The 20,416-nt window shown below is 46.2% G+C and overlaps 1 protein-coding gene across 1 annotated transcript in view; it reads right to left on the minus strand.

Moving 5' to 3' along the window:
* The window catches only part of pik3c2b (phosphatidylinositol-4-phosphate 3-kinase, catalytic subunit type 2 beta), a 40,280-nt gene that overhangs the window by 15,144 nt on the left and 4,720 nt on the right, over positions 1–20,416 (minus strand). Inside the window, exons 2-14 of the mRNA XM_076267517.1 lie at positions 18,938–19,826; positions 18,451–18,551; positions 17,826–17,986; positions 15,665–15,785; positions 12,890–13,001; positions 12,293–12,372; positions 12,049–12,112; positions 11,614–11,760; positions 9,668–9,701; positions 8,612–8,807; positions 5,503–5,625; positions 4,059–4,226; positions 3,298–3,412 (exon numbers count right to left, since the gene is read on the minus strand). Coding sequence (XP_076123632.1) covers positions 3,298–3,412; positions 4,059–4,226; positions 5,503–5,625; positions 8,612–8,807; positions 9,668–9,701; positions 11,614–11,760; positions 12,049–12,112; positions 12,293–12,372; positions 12,890–13,001; positions 15,665–15,785; positions 17,826–17,986; positions 18,451–18,551; positions 18,938–19,702 — 2,187 coding nt within the window. The 5' untranslated portion in view covers positions 19,703–19,826. The remainder of the gene's footprint in view (positions 1–3,297; positions 3,413–4,058; positions 4,227–5,502; positions 5,626–8,611; positions 8,808–9,667; positions 9,702–11,613; positions 11,761–12,048; positions 12,113–12,292; positions 12,373–12,889; positions 13,002–15,664; positions 15,786–17,825; positions 17,987–18,450; positions 18,552–18,937; positions 19,827–20,416) is intronic.

Below are 20,416 nucleotides of genomic sequence, written 5' to 3' on the forward strand. Positions count from 1 at the left end.
GAGAGAGAGAGAGAGAGAGAGAGAGAGAGAGAGGGAGTGCAATATGGGGAAAAATGGGGAGGAAATGAGTCAAAACGCTCATTAAAACCCCAGATACATAGCTACTTGTGCATTGTCACTTATCATCAGCCTATGTCTGAGCAAATTAATATTGGCACCTTTTGCTTTAAGGCACACTTGTGCATTATTTTGCTATTTTCTGTCATTGTATTTGCGACGGACGTTCACTTTGTGAATAACATGCCATTTCTAGGTAGACTACATTCTCCAACTGCAGCAGCACAGTTAACTTTCAGTCATTTCAGCTTCATGGCCGCATCACTGTCTTTTCTGGCTCTTCGTTCTACTGACGTGTGACCTGCTACTTGCTTCTCTCTCTCATAGGCTGCTCATTTGCATGTTTGCTAGTAATGGCTCTTTAGGGTTTTTTTTTTTTGTCCTGGCGCAAAACATATAGGTTGTTGAATGATGTGTCACTTTGTCTGTTTTTCTTGAAACTGCCGATGCTTCTGGTCAACATGGACTTTTTCTTCAGAAACGGTCTTGCTGTAACTGTATTTGGCCAGAGACCCGGCAGTTTGAGACTACTGCCCTAGGTAACCTTAAGTGATGAAAAGCATTAACACACACACACACATACACACACACACTGACATGCACATGCACACTACACTGAAACTGTCTGGTTAGGGCAGTGGGTGGTCAGGTCTACAGGACAGACTGATTCATCCTGTGGAATATGGGAGCTTAGTGGAAAGATGAGCATCAACAACCTGAGAGTCGCTACGCAGTGATGCACACCCAGTCACTGATCCAGCTAATTGCTCAACTGCTCTAAACACAGCCATTATGACACAACCGGGTGTGTGAGCATGCAGTAGCCAAGGTGTGTGTGTGTGTGTGTGTGTGTGAGAAAAAACCTCATGAACTCCCTCTCCAGCAAAATCTCCACTGCAACAATCCAACTGATTCATGCACACATGCAGTCCACACCCATGATCAGATAACCCACATCATATGAGCCAACACACATAGATGAGCAAAATGAGGAGGGCCAGACAGATAGAGAACGAGAGAGAGAGAGAACGAGACAGAGAGAGATACAGACAGAGAAAGAGAAAAAGAGAGAAAGAAAGAATAAGGAGAGAGAGAGAGAGAGAAAAAGAGAGAGAAAGAGAGAAAGAGAGAGAGATTGATGACAGAAGGCTAAACGAGGACACTGCGAGGACGTGCGTTCACAAATAGGGGGTAAACGTTTCCTGCGTGCACGTGAGCACTGGAGAGGAGGCCGAGGGAAGAGCAGGAGAGAGGAATGTGAGAAATGGGGTCAGGCCGACGAAAAGAGGAGCTGGAGCCCTGAACAGGGGAGGCATGGAGGAGGTGTGGGAGGCGCACGGAGGGGAGGTGTAACAAGCTGCAGATGTACACGCTCACCTCTGGGCAGAGCACACTGACGAGCTTAACACACACACGTCCACCAGGCTCCTCCTACCTGTCATTACCTTCCTCAGACTGCCACGGCTCAGCACTAATCACACACACACACACACACACACACACACACACACACACACACACACACACACACACACACACACACACACACACACACACACACACACACTCCATGGCCATGCAACATTACACTGTAGAATGTAGAAATAGAAAAATGCCAGGCTATAGTGTGAAAAGAAAGAGCATAGTCTCATAGTCCATAGTCTCTGCAGGGCTCTTGAGACTAGGACACAGATGGTGAGGACTGACGGATCCTCTGGTCTGCTGTGGTGGAGCAGACAGGCTGTTTAGAGACTGCAGCAGCAGCAGCCACATGAACACTGGCTCAGAGTGGTGGAATATTCTGGAAGGCTTTTTGGATAGAAATCAGGCGGCAAGCTGGTATTCATATGGGCAGTGTGCATGCGCCTGTGCTGTGTGTCTATGTGTGTGAGTTGAGGAGCACTCTCTCTCTCTCTCTCTCTCTCTCTCTCTCTCTCTCTGTGTGTGTGTGTGTGTGTGTGTGTGTGTGTGTGTGTGTGTGTGTGTGTGTGTGTGTGTGTGTGTGTGTGTGTGTGTGTGTGTGTGTGTGTGTGTGTGTGTGTGTGTGTGTGTGTAAAGATGTGGGAAGACTGGGTAAACAGACAGACTGTACGCAGGCGTGTGGAAGAGAGTATGTCGTTTCGTCAAGTGGTGTGAGCATAAGTGTGAAAAGACGTTATGGGTCTAGACTTGCTTGTGTGCAAGATGTGTGCAAGTGCACAAGTTTGTGTATGCAATGGAGAGTTTGTGAGTGTGTGTGTGTGTGTGTGTGTGTGTGTGTGTGTTCACAGCACAGAGTGGGACCTCCAGAGAGAAGGTTACACAGAGGGTGCAGCTGTCAACTTGTTCACTCAATCGGACTCTATCCTTCACCATCTTCCTCTCTACAGTACCTCCCCTCCCTCCATCCCCACACCCTTTCCAGCCACCCACCTCTAGGAAACCAGCTGACCTACTTTCAGCACCCCCACCCCACCCCACCCCACACCACTACCAGCTGCACCGAGGCTCTGCTGCAAACCATTTTGAACATTGGAGGGGGAGAGAGAGAGAGAGAGATAGATAGAGAGAGAGAGAGATAGAGAGAGAGAGAGAGAGAGAGAGAGAGAGAGAGAGAGAGAGGAAAAGTCCACGCTGAAGAAAACCAAGTAGGGAGAGCCAGTGAGGCCTGTGGGACGGTGCCAAAAGAATGAAAGCTTTGTGCTGCAGAGAGATGGAAAGACATGGAGATTGAGGAAGGGAGAAGAGACGAGGGGAGAGGAAAGAGGTGAGGGGTTCGGGTGGGGGTGGGGCTGGGCTGGGGATAAGGGAATCATTAAAAGTAATCTGGTCAGCCATTTCAAATAGCCATCAATGTGGAGTGTGTGTTTGCCCAAAGGAGGCATTAATCATTCATGTGAGGGCCTTTTAGCAAAAATCACCTGCTGTGCATCAGGGTCTGTATAGTATCAGGGTATGTTTTGTCAGTCTAAGAGAGAGAGAGAGAATGTTTGTGTTTGTGTGTGTGTGTGTGTGTGTGTGTGTGTGTGTGTGTGTGTGTGTGTGTGTGTGTGAGAGAGAGAAAGAGAGATGGAGAGAGACAGAGAGAGAGAGAGAGAGTGTGATTGTGTGTATGTGATGAGAGTGTGTATGTGATGAGAGTGCATACTGTATGCCTATTCGTCGACTGCAAATATGAGTATGAACATGTTTAGTTTGTGATACATGTCAAAGGGAAAGAGAAAGAATGTGTGTGTGTGTGTGTGTGTGTGTGTTGTTTACCTGTACAATGACACTGTCTGGCTGGCTGAAGTTTGGCGTACTTGAGCGAGCATTTCCAGCGCTTCCTGGTGTTGAGGGCCACAGACCAAGCAACTTCCTTCCACAAGTCAGCACGCTGTACACACACACACACACACACACACACACTTCAGGATATGTGTGGGGGAAATCCTTTTAAATATAAAAGAACTTTGGAGACAGGTATTGTATGGTCAATCTCTGACTACTTAACCATGAACTTGGGAAAGAAAGGAAGGACCTATTTCAAAGGACGTTCTTTAGTGTCCAAGGCCAACCAGTTAATTCATCTTATTTCCTCCTTTCACAGCATTTTCTGCTGCAGTCAGTGTAATGAAACTAATCACTGGGGGCCAGTACTACAAGGTCCCTATAAGCGCCAATGTGCTCCCTTCACTGAGCTAGGGAGTGTTTCACAATCCTCAGAACATATGTGGCTTGTTGGCCTCCTCCCCTACACACTTACACATCCCACAGCCTATTTTTACATTCCTGCATCCTCACACTACCATGAGTGCTGGGAGTAGTTCATAGTTACAAACCCTTGTGCTAAGAAGACAATAAATGCCAGTACATATGTGACAATGTGTGGCATTACTGGCTCTAGAATAGAACACGGAAACATTATAGTGGCTGAGGGGATCCTGAGAATACATTATGGCCCTTACAAACATCTTGTACAACAGTACAGAACCTAATGAAGGTGTCAGATTTCAGAGGGGTGAAGTGAAAGAGTTTCCTACTGTCTGAAGTTGAAGAGGGGCATGGTGACCCAGCCAAGGGATTCTACACTGCGCCGCTGCTTGCCCTTCTCCTCTGCCCCTCCAGGGGGCGGTAAGGGGCTGGCATACAAGGTCACCGTCAGCTGCGTCTCCCGTGGCAACTGGTTGATTTGAACTGGGAAACAAACCCTGAGTTTCGGGGGGGAAAAGGAGAGGAAAAAAAAGAAAGAATCAGAAAAAAGAAAAGAATAAAAGGAGGGGAGGGGGAGGGAAAGAAAGTGAGAGAAGAAAAAAAGATGAGTTCTGCATGAGTTCTGCATGGCATACCAAACACATACAAACTAAAAGCCCTCACACAGTGGCTCAGTGACGGATCTGTGGAGGATTGGGCCAGAGGGGCACATTCTCCTCTGCATTTACTTCTTACTTCGACTTAAACTGCAAAGCCGATGGAACGCCAACCTCAGGTAGGCTCCCTGGCAGAAGGACAAGAGAGCTTCCTTTCATCCGTAATCTACTCTCGTCGTTAAAGCAATCCCTAAAGCGAGTGCTTATCACCTGCTCAAGTTCACAACACACAGCCAATGTTTACATTAGAGGGCCAGACGGTGGATTGCCAGAGAACGTCCAACACAAACTCCTGCCGCCATTTTGCGAGCACATCGTTTACTCAGCGTGCTCTCATATAAACACAGGAAAAGGTCGTCGGAGGTCAGATATCTCAAAGTTTTATTTTGGCCAGGAGGAAAACGCGGGGGAAAGAAACTGGCCTAACAAACATGGCCATGTGGAAAATTAAGATGCTGCAGTGGGGTTTGACTCAAATAAAGGCAACATCTGGAGACAGGACCTCCTCCCTTTAAGTCTGAATAATCTACAAGGATATCAGTCTTAAAATAACACAACAATAACCCCCAAAATATCCCCAGACAATGCCTCACATGACAGGAGGTTAAGGAGGGGATTACAGAGGAAAGCCTCTGGAAACCACCTCTGGTACCTTTATTTACACTGACTCAATATGAAAATGTGGCAAACAATGCAGCCTCTTCACTCAAACTAGGTAGGAAAATGCTCAAAACAATATAACCCGCTTACAAAAATAGCCCATTCAAGAAGGCCACGATGCACTTCTTGTGTTTAAAAAATGGAAATCAAATCTGTAGCTACATCTTTTGTTTGAGTCCTGCACATTATCTAGCAATTATATAGGGGCAACGAGAAAATGCTGCATCAATAGATCTTTGTTCTCAATTACGTTCAAGGAACTGTGAGGTTTGTATGTACCATAAGAACTTGCTTTGTGATATCACTAACTTACATGATTTACAGTAAAATGTACCTGGTGTACATCAATAAATCATAACCTTCCTTATATTTTTTTCTCATTTTCTCTGTCCTATTCGTGTGAAGAAGTTGTGCTCCAGTTGTACCGTTTAAGAGGAGCTGTGCAGATGAGACTCACCTCTGGTCCCAGACCACCAGATGGAACAGATACTTGCTGACGGCCTGCTTGCTGGTGTGCTGGGGGGCGCACAACTCCGTAGCGCCATGTGTGAGCGAGCAGGACAGGAAGAAGCCCTCGTAGCTGCAGGGGGAATAATAACAATACACTCATTGTTGGGACATGCCATTTAAAACATGGTGGGTTGCCCAGCCATTGTGGGCAAAAGTTTCTAGACGTATACAAGAGGACAGTAAGGTCGGTAATTATGGAGGAAATTATAGAGTGAGGTCATAGTGAATCTGAGGTGCATGGAGGAGGGTGACTGGTGAGCGTGCCTTCTCCATGACTGCAGCTGGAGCCAGGGCCAGGGCCGCGGTAACGGCTCTCATGGGAAGTGAACAGGAGTGCATGCATGCTCAGCTGTTGGTGTTGAAATGACAAACACCAGGGTTCCATTTCGAGGCTTCAGGGCATTTGTGTGGCTATTTCGATGGATGCAACATTGCAAGCTCTTTCAGCTTCCCATAGTCCAGATATTAACCCAATCAATCGTCTCTTTCATGGCCAAGTTGAGTCTTGGGTTACTTCAGTAAAACAGACAGGAACTCCCCAGAGAATGGTTTATATAGAAGCAAAAACATTCCTTTAAGAAAGGACCGGAATGAGAGGTACTCATGAGGGAAGGAAAACACAGACTGAAACCTTATCAAAACGACCTACAGAGTCTGCATAGTTGACTGCTAAGAAAATTACATCCCCGTGTACTGAAATTTACATGTTAAGTGTGACAAAGTTTGTGTTGGTTTCTGCGGATTTCCTCTCAAAAGGTCAGAGAGCTGCCTTCATGTTTACACGATCCTGTTTACATTCTCTGGCCTCTGCTCTCATGAGTTATAGTTTTTATCTCACAATCTGGACCCTGCCCATAATGCCCAATTTGAACCCTATTTTCACAGCCAACAAGTCCTATTGAGAGGAAAGCGGGGCCTTACAACCCCTTAATGCTACCCCTGAGACATATGGCTCACGGCGTGCGTAGGGGACGTCCGTTTCATCCGTCCGGCCGGGGCACAACACAGCCGCTGGGCAGGTGCCGCCCACGCCCTCTAGCCTGCACTTCCATGCAGGTCAGAGGTCACGGGCGGTTCCCAGGGCCGTCTTTCTCTGGTGCGGCAGAGGCCACGCCCTCTCTGAGTCAGCAGCAGCTCTGCCCAAACAAAAGACAGAGGCCAGAACATGGGCCCACACAGGAAAAGGGAGGGAGGGAGAGAGAGAGAAAGAAAGAGAAAGAGAGAGAGAAATAGAGAGAGAAACAGAGAGACTATACATGTGTGAATATGTACACATAAGTGTATGTGTGTATAAGTATGTCCGAGTGTACAAGCCTGGGAGTAACATTGTACCTGTCTGTGTGTGAGTACGTGCATGTGTGTTTTGAATAAAAAGGTTTCAGACTTCAGTTTGCCATTTGTGACCTTGAAATTAGAAGAAGAAATGTTGCTGGATTAGGGGAGAGTTTAAGGTGCCAAACATCATCTATCTATAATTCAGTGTAATCCAGATGGATTATACTGCAGGATAGGAGGAAGGAGGGGGATCTGCAGCTTAGACAGCTGGTGCCCAGAATGGGGAATGGGAATGTGTGTGTGTGTGTGTGTGTGTGTGTGTGTGTGTGTGTGTTAATTTCAGGTCAGCGTGTGTGTGATGGCATGTGTGTGTGAGAGAGAGAGAGAGAGAGAGAGAAAAAGAGGGAGAAAGCTGTTCCTGTTGTTCCACTTTTACTGCCAACGGGTCCACTCCATCTCCATTGTTTTATCACTGCAGTTTTTCTCTCTTTTTCGCACAAAGCGCCGGTAATGGGAGGAGCTGCTCTCTGAAGCAAAGCAGGAGCCACGGTGGAACTCAAAGGCCCAACAAAGAGCTACATCTACTAATAAAACCCAGGGATTACACTCTCTTGGTCTGTCTTAGTCTCAAGTATCTCTATTCATTCAAGACCAGCCATTCGAGAGTTCACGCTAACCAGAATTGAGTAATGTAAAACATATAAGCACTTTGGCATCTGGGTGGTCATCAACAACAACACATCCTACTGGCAAAAAGACTTCTTCCAAGAAACACACAATGTACAGTTTAGCTACTGATCCACTGTAAGCCTGTAAAGCCAAAACTGTAGGCGTGTCAGGGTATCTGCACATTTTCTAAGTCCAAATTTAAAGACTTTAAGACCTTTTTAAGACATCTAAATGGAAAAATTAAGACTATACCACGGCAAAAAAGATACATACGACAACTTAAAACTGTTTTATGCAATCGTTTTTTTCTACTAATTTGAACACCCACCCCATTTTAGATGTCTACAGAAGTTACCAAATATATTTTGGCGAAAGACAATAATTGTGTATGAATTACCTTCACAGCTATAAATACCCAACTTTAGGGTCTGGACTTGTTGCTTTTGAAGCTGGCTGTACATATCTGGTTGTGCTGCTGGCTGAGACTGACTGTTCTTCACCTGTATCTGTAGTAGCCTAGGCTACTTGCCAAACATGTGTACTGGACTGGATTCCCTTCAATATTTTTTCAAAGGTAGACTAAGCTATTTCAATATTTTAATAGGCCTACTTTATATAATTTATTATGTGCATCTATTGCTCTCTCCCATATGCAGCACAGCAAATCAAAGTTGATCCACTACTTGCACACCAGTTGTATTTAAACCAACTAAAGCTTGACTGAAACATTGTAAAACTATTGACTTGTTTTAAAAAAATGTATGGGAAAAGTGAAACCACCCCATCAATTAAGAGACAGGTCCTCCTTACATGTTCCTGCTGAAAAACTGCTGGTTTCATCTCAAGCACGCACGTATTATGCACGGGTGGAGACATTTCACTCGCTCCGGGTGGAGACATTTCACTCGCTCTCTCGCACTCGCTAGCCTACACAAATTTAATACCTGCTTTTCAAAAATTCAAGACATTCCACACAATTTAAGACTTTTTTAGGCCTTAAAAACCGAAAGTTGTATTTAAGACTTTTTAAGACTTTTTAAGGATCCGCGGGAACCCTGGCGTGTATGAAGACATAAATCACGATAGCTGGGATAGTAAGGTGTTGTAGGTACCTGGCAGCCCACGTTATGGGAATGCGGTGGGCACCATAGACGCTGAAGGACAACACATTGGTCACCATGCCAGCTTCCTGGATTGGCACAGTGGGCCGGTAGCTGTGAGGTGCTGTGTGGAAGTTGGCATTGAATGTGCTGCAGTACAGCTCCACCAGATCCAAGATGGCCGACGTCAGTTTCTCCACCACTTTTTCTGTGTGGGAGCAATGATTGAGGATTAATTTGCGGAAAGTGTTATACACAGGGTTTTGGACTGTGGTGATCTGTGAGGTCTATCATCTGCACTGTCTGGGCATCTTCTGTGTGTTTGAATAATCAATGATTCATCAATCAATAGCCACACCCAAGACTAATACTTTACATCACAGTCATCTGTAAACATGTAATTGTATGCATTTCGACTATATTTAACTGTGCTCCTGAGATGGGTCCTGAAGGAAAGAGTCTAGGATACACACTGTGTTCGTGGAATAAGGCTTTCACTACAAAGGATATTAAAAGCAAATGTTCCCAATGGCCACGCTGGCACACAGCTGCATTGGGGATTGTTGCCTTTGGCTTGCAGGCGCACCATGAGAAGGGCACCGAGTTAGACTGCATCAGAACACTGGTGCCCAGTCTTTACAACAACAAAAAAAACGTCTGCTCTCAAATTGTCCACGTTGGAGGGTTGACTGTTTCAAGGCTGTTTTTAAAGCCCCGAACAAACAGGACACAGCTTGGAATATTTTCCCCTCATCAATCAGCCAAAGGCAGCCACTAAACTTTAATCTCCGTTCTTGTAAACAATATTACCGTAAGGTGTTTCACATCAACAGTGCTTCCAACTCCTGCTATCACAATGTAAAGCTATAATCAAACAAAGTGGTCATTTGTAAATACAGTAAGCAGAGACTAAAATTGTGACTGATGTGCGTCAGGCTTAATGTCCGGGTAGAGGAAGAGACACTGTCCCATTTGTGTGTTCTATTTGGAGTGGCGGACATCCCCAAACAGCCCTGGACCCTCACATCCCTCAGGAAGTAACATAAGGAAGATGGCTGGTCATAGTACCTCTGTTCTCTCTCCTCGCCAACACAGTCACATCCTGAAACGAGAGGAAACAAACCAACATGCATAAATACGCACAAAAAGCACACGCCAATCATACGCCAACATCTTTGTTGGCTTTTTCTCAACCCATGTAAATGGTGATGTGATGGTTTTTTTTCCATTGGAATTGGTTCCTGTGACATCATTGCAGAAGTCAAGAAACACACTGTTATGGGGCTGGCCAAACTGAGTGTATCTGGACAAATGTCACATTGTCTGCTCCTTAGAAGCTCCAAATGAGCTAAATGCCTTTCACATGAGAAGAACATGAGGGGAACTATAACTTCAATGAACTAGATGTACCGCAGAGCGGTACAAAATATGACCGCTGCCCAGTCCAGCACATTTTTTCCACAAAAATAAATCACGCTGAAAGGCCTATATGATTCTAACTGTCTCACTAAATTGCATTATCCACACTCAATTCTCACTGGTATCTGCTAGACAACACGTACCAAAACATGATTAGTTCATAGATTTCACATGTAAAATTGATTTTATTTAACCCCACTCCCATCTTGCCTGTTCATAATTCTGAGAAATTCTTGAATTGTGTGCATGTGTGTTTATGTTTTTTGCTTTTTAATTTTTAACTAGGTGGCGCTATACATGAAATAAGTGGTAATTGGATGGGTTGACATGCCCCCTTAAGACCAACATACAAAAAAAAGGTGGACCTCCTAGGCCCTACGGTTCTCGAGATATTCACAGAAAACTGTCTCCGGCCTCCTACAGGCCAGTTGGTGTATAGTAACATAAATTAATTTATTGTGTGGCCCCCCATGAACGGAATTCCACGAAACTTGGCGTGCATTCAGAGGGTGTCATAATGATCCTACACTTCCAATTTCGTGCAGTTTTGACTATGTTAGGTCACAGATACCTGTGATTACAACACCTCATTTTTACTTTTTTGTGTTTAACTAGGTGGCGCTATACATGAAATGAGTGGTTATGGAATGGGTTGACATGGCCCCTTGAGATCAACATACAAAAAAAAATGGTCCTTCTAAACCCTACGGTTCTCGAGATATTCACAGAAAACTGTGTCTGCCCTACCCTCCTTTCGGGGGGTCCAGTCCAGCGGGGGGGGGCTACAGATCAAAACGAAAAACGATGGTTCCATGCTATCCATGTGGGGTTACATGCCCACCAAGTTTTGTGTACCCCGGTCTTTCAGTGTCCCGGGAATCCTTGACGGAAATTTGGACATGCGAAAAAGAAAAGAAAAAAAAAAAAAATCTGACTAAACCTAATCTGACTAAACCTTCGCTGCGCGGCGGTCATAATTACTACAAGCAACACTGAGAATAGCTCATTGATATTCAGACAACATTAATAGTTACCCTTACAAATTACCTGTTGTTCATTTCATGACCCCATCATGTGGAAACAATGGATGGCATTCACCATTATTTCAGACTAGCTTTCAATGTTACCATCCATACTGACACAATCCCCACCTCAAGTAGCAGTAAGCTCTATAACTTTAACAGGAACTCATTTAAAATCACCAAAGCAGTCGCATGATGCTCTGAACACTTGTTGACAGTATTACAGTGAAACACTGGCCTGGCTGAACACCTCCCACGCACAGTGGGCTGCTTGCCATTGTCCCAAATCCTCACGCTCCTCATTCACTGTAGGCTTTTGAGAGCAATGCTGGCAAGGATGTCCAACAACACTGTCCAATAAGCTGCCCAGTGCAGCAGTAGCTTAAACACGGACATCGCAAAGCCACAAGGCATTGGTGCACAAACAATTCATGTCAAAGGGTGTTTTGATGATGATTGTGTGTGTGTGTGTGTGTGTGTGTGTGTGTGTGTGTGTGTGATTGTGATTGTGTGTGTGCACGTGTGTGCGTGTGTGTGTGTGTGTGTGTGCATGTGTGTGTGTATTTCGCTCACCTTCTGCACGCGGGGCTGCAGTCGACAGGGGCAGGCGGGCAGCTGGTTCAGGGCAGAGGTCACGTCCGGCGTTTCAACAGAGGCCAGAGAGCTACACAGTGCCTTCACCGACTGCACCAACCTCTCCACGTGCAAAGGTATCTCCACCTGAGGGAGAAAAACAGGCAAAGACAGAGGGGGAGAGAGAAAGAGAAAGAAAGAGAAAGAGAGAGAGAGAGAGAGAGAGAGAGAGGGAGAGGGAGAGGGAGAGGGAGAGGGAGAGGGAGAGGGAGAGAGAGAGAGAGAGAGAGAGAGAGAGAGAGAGAGAGGGAGAGAGAAGGTGTCAGAGCATGTTACACTACACTAATCAAGTTATTCAAGTTTGTTGAATGAGCTGAAACCACAGTGATCATTCTAACTTGAGTCATTGGTCATACTGATCCTCTTCATATTTACCTCTGATAAGAGGAAGGACTCGGCCTCATTATGGAAAGTGTCCAGAAGCAGCGTCAGAGCCTCTCTGTGGGAACAAAGCAATCCAGATTGAGTGATCTGAATCTGACGAGTAGCATGTCCCACTGTTTTACATTCTCAGGTCCTCCTGCTAGGTATTTATTGAGATGTGTTGCGAAGGACAGTGCTTCAAACAAAGATGATGACTGTTAGGAGTCAGTCCACTATCCCATCTGGGCAGTCGTACCTGGTGACGGTCTGTTTGATGGTGCGCTCCTGAAGCTCGATGCTATGGTTCATGCTGGACGGCGTCTCGTCGTCATCCTCCTGTGACATCATCAAACAGTGGCTTCAATGATTGATCTGATAATTAATGTGGTCACATGGATAACAAACACAAGCACTACCTGGACACTATGCAGAATGGGCCGTACAAACTCTCTTGAAAGCTCATCATGACGCCACCCTGTCTCACCTGCACCTCACATTGCTGACCGCTCATTTCTCTCTGGGGAGTTCTAGCCAACAGGCAACCTGTTGACCCCGTCCAGTGGGGAACAGGTGTGGGAGATGCTTTTATGATTAAGCATGAGCACCGTTCTTTAACAAGGTTTTCTCCTACACCTCACAGATGTTCCCCATGAATCACACACGTGTGCCTGCACCTTCAAATACCAGCATTTGGTCTTCATCTTCATAAAAAAAAAAAAAAAACAGATCCTCAAACTGATGACTTATGCTACGCCCAGTGCTTTTGAGGGGCAACATCTGCTAAACGTTTCTGATGGCTCAGCGCTCAGGCTGCCTCACCGCGGTCAGAAGGTGATGGGGAAACAGCGCTCACCGTTCTCGCCAGCTCCACGCACACGGATGCCCTTTCGCTCAGGTTCAGTCGGATGTCCCAGTCGAACTTCAGGCATTGCTGAATGTACTCCAGACTTGCAAGGGTCTGCTTACTGAGGGAGGAGGAGAGATGGAGAGAGATAAAGAAAGAAAGAAAGAAAGAAAGAAAGAAAGAAAGAAAGAAAGAAAGAGAGAAAGAAAGGAAGGGAAAAGAAAGAGAGAGAGAGTTACAGTACAGCCTAAACATAGACACACTTTCTCTTCCTTCTCAAACAGAAATACATCTGTAATGATGACTGAAAACACACAAGCCATTACAATCTTTGTTCCAATGTCAACACAGACTCAATTTGGAACACACACCTATGTAGAGCTAGCCTAGAAATCTAGACGCGCCCCTAGCGGCAGCGAATTACATTTGCTGCCAGGGCTAGTCTAGCAACTCTCCGTTGGCTTGTGAGCTCCAGAAATCGAAACTTAATGAGGCCAATGAAATCGTGTATCGTAAGGTGTCGTAAGGTGGGCTTAACATAATGATTGATGGCAGAGTTGCAACGGTTTGGCTTGAATTCCCTGCTACTTGAAAACAAATAAGATGGATGTTGCTGCTGGCGAACAGTGTGACACGAGTTCAGCTTTTATTAAGTTGCCAAACGTTTGAACTAGCCAACTAGCTCCGCTGGTGGGAAACGCATGGGACTCATAGTGCTGCCGCTGTCCTATTGCGTGCAGAGGGAATTTGAAAGACAACTGATTATCCCGCCCCTCGGACTGAGCACTGCGAACGGTGAGTGCCCAGACCCTACATTTTAATGTGGGTCTGGCTCGCCAGGCTAATGTAGAGCTACATACTTTGCCATATCACAGCAGAACAAGATGTGCTTGTCAGACAGCACAGCTGCATGGGTGGCAACAACAAAGGGGTCATAGGTCAAAGACCACCTTCCCTTATTGTCAAAACACTGTGTCGCCCTTTAAAATGGCCACATGTCTTCCGGCTTATAAGGGAGAATACGCTTGTCACCTGCATGTCATTTCCCTGGATAATCCATCAGTCTTCAGACAGAAGAGCGAGCATTCATCTGTTGAGAGTGTATGCTGTTAACCATTAGATGCAAAGGACACATGCAAGAGGTAGAGCTCTGAGTCTTCTTAAATGGTAAACATGAAGTGAAATCTGAACCTGAACCTGAAACACACTAAGTAGGAAAGAGCGCTAGTGTGACAAAAAGAAAGGTTATACAATTTCCTAGTTTCATATTCCTACATTTCATTTCTAATTTTAGATTTTATCATGCTTTAGTTATACCACACCATTCTATCGCCGTGCTGGAGAAGATTTGTTTTCTATTTTTTCAGCTAAATAAAAGTGAAAGTGTTAGCATGTTGCCTCTCCAATTACTTAAAAAAACACCCATAGGTGTGAAGTTGTGGCCAGTGCCATAAACCACAGCTGAAGAGATCATGCAGCTCATGTGAAGAGCTTGTGTGCTTCACTTCTTCAGCTTAACAGAGCTCTGGCGATGGCAATCTCTAGGAAGTGTTACTACGGATACCATGTATCACTTCATTGTACTGTAAGCCGCGCCGGATGGGAAAAATGCATCCGAGAGCGGCTGTTGTAGGTCAACGGCGTCACTCGATGCAGCTGATGGCCACAGAGGTCCAGCTGGCCTGGCTTCAGCTATGGGAGGGACAGCTGCCTGCTGGACCAGTGACCTCATTCTGCTCAGGATGTCCCTCCCTCTTTTCGCAGGCCCTTCGCTTGAGCAGCAGCCGAGTTATCAGCAAAACACACACATCCTGCTCTGCGGCTGCCCCGTGCCAGAATAACAACACAGCTGCAACACGTGTGTGTAACACACACACACACACACACACACACACACACACACACACACACACATTCTCTCTCTCTCTCTCTCTCTCTCTCTCTTACATACACAAACACACACACACATTCAAAACATACATGTCAGCAACCACATGCCAAAAGTCACAGTTTGGAGTGAAACACAAGCTTCACACGCGTTCATACAGCTCACAAAACACGCTCCAGGTTCCCCTGCCCCGTGAGACTATTCAGAGAGATCATTCAATGACAATTGTGGCCGATTTCAGATGCAGGAAGACAAATGCTTGTGGACACACAGAACACAGTGGGAAGGCCGTCAGGCTGAGCGATTTGGCAGCTGGGAGCATGATGGGAGACTGGGGTCTTGTTTGGGGCCGACCCAGTGTGGTTTAGGCAGACCCACATACATAAGCACAGCTCGCTTTTAAACGGCCACAAATGAGCGCTCTCTTGCGAACGCAACTGGCAGCGAGTCACACCACAAACCACAGGAGGGATCCCCCTGGTTGATTTTGAGGGTACTCCCTCAACCCCAGCCTCCCTCTACGACTTAAGTACTCTCCAGAGGAAAACAGAGAAAGAATTTTTGTTTTCTTTCTTTTTCAAAAAGGAAACAATGAAAAGAAAGAGGAAAATGCATGCGTCTGTCAGAGACTGTGAAGCCTCCTTGTTTATTGTGATGGTGGTTTGGCAATCTGTGTCAGTGCCGCTCTGAAAACAAGGGGATAATTTGTGTTTGTCGAGCCATCGGCCCAGAGAGTGGCGGCTCTGACAGCAGAACTCAGCCTCAGTGATTTAGGAGAAGGAGAGAGAGAGAGAGAGAGAGAGAGAGAGAGAGAGAGAGAGAGAGAGAGAGAGAGAGAGAGAGAGAGAGAGAGAGAGAGAGAGAGAGAGAAATGGTAAATGTATATGGCGGCTTACTTGTGCAGGAACTCAGCCTTTCCGCAGATCTTCAGCAGGTAGCCATCCACGTCAATGAGCTCCAGGTCATTGTGCGTGTAGCACAGCGTCTGATAGATCAGCAGGTCCACCGTGGACGATCCTGAGGACCAAGGAGACGAATTCAGGTTAGCAATAGTGAACAAACGAACAGGTAGTGATTGGTGTGTGTGTGTGTGTGTGTGTGTGTCTGTGTGTGTGTGTGTGTGTGCGTGCATGTGTTACAATGGGCTTCCACATGTATAACCGTTTCAAATGATGCCTGAATGGCCATATGGGTCACAATAGCAAAGAGGCTATTTATGCTGACATGGAAACTCTGAGACTATAAACTAAAATAGGCACTGTGTGTGTGTGTGTGTGTGTGTGTGTGTGTTGTATGCCCGTTTATGTGCCATATATGAGATTCACCACCAACATAATAATGAGCCCATCGATGAGTGAAGCTTTTTGTTTTTGTGTATTTGTGTGTGTGTGTGTGTTTGTGTGTCTGTGTGTGTGCATGTGTGTGTGCGTGTGCATGTGTGTGTGCATGTGTGTGTTTGGAATCTAGGCTGCTCTCTGTCAGATGAATGAAAAGCTGTTTTAATTGAGAACACAAAGCAGCTGGCTGGCAGGACGCCCTTTCAGTCTAATTCCATTAATGGAACTGGGGAGGCCAGAGTCTGGCACTGGTGGGATTCTCCCATCCGCTCCAGAAACCTCTCCCCTCTGTGAAGTGTGTGTATGTATGTATGTGGTGTGTGTGGTGTGTGTGTGTGTGTGTGTGTAAAATAAGAATCCTGGTACAGTCTTCGGGTAAGAAGATTCAGGACAGATGCAAAGTTATGGCACAGCAAGTGAATGAATGAGTGAGGAGGGGAAAACATGTGAATGCAGTCAACTGTGGTCGTTTGGCTGGTGTGACTTCATTAGTAAGAGACTTAAAAGCATGTCCAGATCAATGTCTCAAGAAGATTAAAATGTGTATTACGAGTCCACAAAACCATAAAACCTGCTGCTCTGCCATGCTGCAATAATTAGCCAGTTCTACATGACATGTCTGAGATGCAGAGTGCTGTTGATTGTTTCGCGATATACTTTATTGCCACACAACGTTGGTGGTAATTGTTTACAGAATGTAGGCTAGGTCAAGCCAAAAAGGGAGAAAAGGAAAGAAAAAATAAACAATAAAGTAAAGTTAAATAAATAATAAATAGTCCAGATGAGTTTTGTGTTCAGGAGTCTGAAGAGTCTGTAGCGTCTTCCAGAGGTAAGAAGCTGGGAGGCCTAGCCTACATGCTGGTGGTTTGGGTCATGGTGTGGTAGCTCAGTAGCCTGTGATTTCAATAGCAGGGTGTAGTCGAACCCCTACCAACAAAGGCCAGTTAGGCCAGCAAGGACATTCCTCAAACCTTCACTATTGATTTAACCCCTACAGTAAGAGACAAAGTTATATGATTTTGTCCTATTCGTATTCAACTTAATCCTTTTGAAACTGTGCACCGCTTTCTCAATCATATCAGTAAACACCAGTTTTGACAAGTCACAAGAGGTAAGGTGTTTGATATATATTCTAGTTGTGTTTGGAGCACATGGCTTCGCTGCAAGGTTGGATATGGAATGGCATGGACACTATGCCTGTCCATCTGAAAATAGATTAGCATCAACATACTGGTTGGACATCCTACACACATCACTGCAATAACTGAGGACATTCTGTTGATGAAGTTTTATTATGTACGGGATAATTCCTTGAATTTCCTCTGGGGATCAATAAAGTATCTATCTATCTATCTATCTATCTATCTATCTATCTATCTATCTATCTATCTATCTATGTGGAGTGATATGAAGACCTAAATATCGAGAAATAGCAGACCACCGAACTTTGGGAAGGCCTATTCAAGTGAATGGAGCATTGTGGAGCATTATGAAGAGCCGCATAATAAAAGAAGATAATTGCTACCTGCTCAGCAATGTGGTCAGGGTTCACAATGATAGTACTCTGGACATATTAAAGGACCCATATCCCAGTCGTGAAGTCACAGCTGAGGACTTACTGTAAAGTCAATCCAGGAGATCGCAGAGAGCTAGCAGGGAAGGAGAACCATGTCTCTGTCAATTTAGCTAGATAGTAAAACACTACAAGACTGTAGCTTACCATCGCAGGTGAAGGTGAGAGGCTCTCTGAAGAGTTCACTGACCACTGTGACTTTGATGCTGACCCCCAGGGCCTGCTGCAGCTCGTCCTGTGTGACACAGGGGCTCCACACGAAGCCGGCGTTCTTGGAGAGATCATTGCAAGGGTACGCCGAACGTAAACTGTAAAATAATAACAATCAATTTAGGGAAATTATAAATGCATCTCACGCTATGGAGAAAACAATACGTAGGCTACCTAGGCCTACACATTTACATTTAGTGGACGCCTTTATCCAAACTTACAACACTCAAGGTACAATAAAGATACAGTGAATCTAGGAAATTGTTATTGCAACAATACATACTACTTATAAAGTAGTCAGTAGTCATAAAATAGATTAACAGTTCAAGCAAAGTCAATGGAGAGAGAAGAGGAATAGTCAGGATAGAAAAGAAGGTTGTGGTAAGTGCTAGATTAAGCATGTCAACACAACAACACATTGCATTTATATAGTTCTTTTCAAGGCACCGAAGCGCTTAACATTGAAGGGGAAACCTCAATAACCACTACCAATGTGTAGCAGCCATCTGGCCATTATGCGCCAAAACGCCTAAAATACCTAAAATTACACAAAATAACTTACACATCCAGCATGTGACAGAAGGCGGCCACCTCTTCATCCCTTTCCTCAGACACTTGGAAGAGCTCATAGCCCAAGCCATTCAGTCGCGAGCCCAGAGACACCTGCATGTTAGAAAGAGGAAGTAAGGCTCCTCACACAGCACAAAGCACTTCAAACTTAGACTGTAAAAAAATAATACCGAAATAACTCCACAATGCAGCTGTCTGCTTACATAGGTCAAGATTCAACAATCCTTGGACAAGGTACAGTTGGAAAGGTGGTTTCTCTCCCCTTCTTACTTTAAAATAATCTGTTTAAAATCTTTTTTTATTATTATTTAAATTGTAAATTAATATATTCCATTGAATCAATCCAATCAAACAAGATCTAAAACCATTGCCTACCAAGAACACATGCTAATGCTGAAGACTTTCTTGAAGTTGCAATAAGGAGTTACACTTTACTAATTTCTCTATCTAACACTACACTAGAATGCAAGAACCTTTACCGGGTCTGCTGACGCCCTGCGGTTGGCTCGGGCACACTTTGGAGTTGGCACGTAGGTGCGTGGGGGCACCTGAGGCGGCAGGGTTTTGCTCCGGGCCACGGGCTTCCCTCCCTGCTCCCCGACCCCTCGCCGCCCCCTGGGGCTGGACCAGTTCCCGTTGAGTTTGGTCAGCGAGTCATTGAGGTGGTCGTAGTTGACCGTATCGGCGGACAGCAGCTTGGGCTGGTCCACTTCCGGGCTGAACAGGTTGATGTCTCTGGGGGTCGGCGGGGGGCGTCTCGGGGGGTCCGGCAGGGGCGGCAGAGGGTTGCGCGGGGGCAGAGCTGGCGGCGGCTCGTTTGGGGGAGGGAGTCCGTCATAGTGGCCCTTGCACATGGGCACCGTTTCCAGGATGTACAGCGGCTCCTTGCTGGACGTTGGCGGTTGAGTGTTGCTCCTGCTGGGCTGTCCATCACCATTGGGCTGGAGTAAGGGGTCCGATCCCCAATCTCCCATCTGAAAGCTACTCCCCGGGGGGCTTGGGACCGGCCGGGGAGGGGGCAGAGGTAGCTCCCTCTGGGGCGGCGGTGGGGGCTTGCTTCCCCCCTCATCCCCATCGGGCAGGCTCTTGCTGCTGGCCGGGCTCTTGTCCTGCCGAAGGCGCGACAGGGCATCATACTCCATCTGCAGGGCCTCAGCCAGTACCAGCTCCCGTGGGCTCAGACCCAGCGACTCCAGGCAGCCCCAGCGCTGCTCCCCGTCACTCTGCATCTGTGCGGCCGACATCCCCCCTCTCCTCGCTCCCGCACGGGGCACCAGGAAGGAGCAGGAGCAGCAGCAGCAGCAGCAGCAGCCTCTGGATCACCAGAGAGGAAGTCACGGCCTCCACAGCAGACTCATCTGGCTACAGCTGTGGAAACAGTCACGGGGATTAGACACTGCAGAGAGCAACCTCCTCTTTTATGCAGGCAGCGCATATTAATTTGCCCAGGCCCAGGCTGCATGTTAGATTCATCACTGACATTCTCGAATATTTACATCAGCTTAGCTTCAACTTCAAAGCTAAAAATGGGTGGCTTCTATAAAAGCAGCACTGTTTAATGTGGTAGATAACAAAGCGATAACTGAGCGGGCCCACCATCTTCAAACAGGCTTGTCATCTGGCAGTGGTTGCCTTGCTCAGCATGTTACCAACACAAGAGACGGATGATGATGAGCAAACTCAGCTGTCTACACGACCACATGTGCTGCCTCGCTGCTTCTTTTTCACAAAGGAAGTGTTACACGAGAGAAGGGGGAGGGGCTTACACATCTGGTTGGGCATCCTCCATGCAGACAGCTTTGCAGAGCTGTGCTGTATCAACTCAGACTAAACTCTGACCTCCGCCGTGACCCAGAGACTAAACACTCTGGACTGGACTCCCAGAGATGGACTATCTGCAAAATCAGCACTTTTGTGCGGCCAACGCCACCTGTACATCAGTGCATTTCACTTATTGC

Source organism: Alosa pseudoharengus, unplaced genomic scaffold, assembly GCF_046254945.1.
Source record: "Alosa pseudoharengus isolate Yale_2024_CS ecotype anadromous, Long Island Sound unplaced genomic scaffold, YU_APseudo_1.1 YU_APseudo_1.1_scf_5, whole genome shotgun sequence".
Lineage (NCBI taxonomy): Eukaryota > Metazoa > Chordata > Actinopteri > Clupeiformes > Clupeidae > Alosa > Alosa pseudoharengus.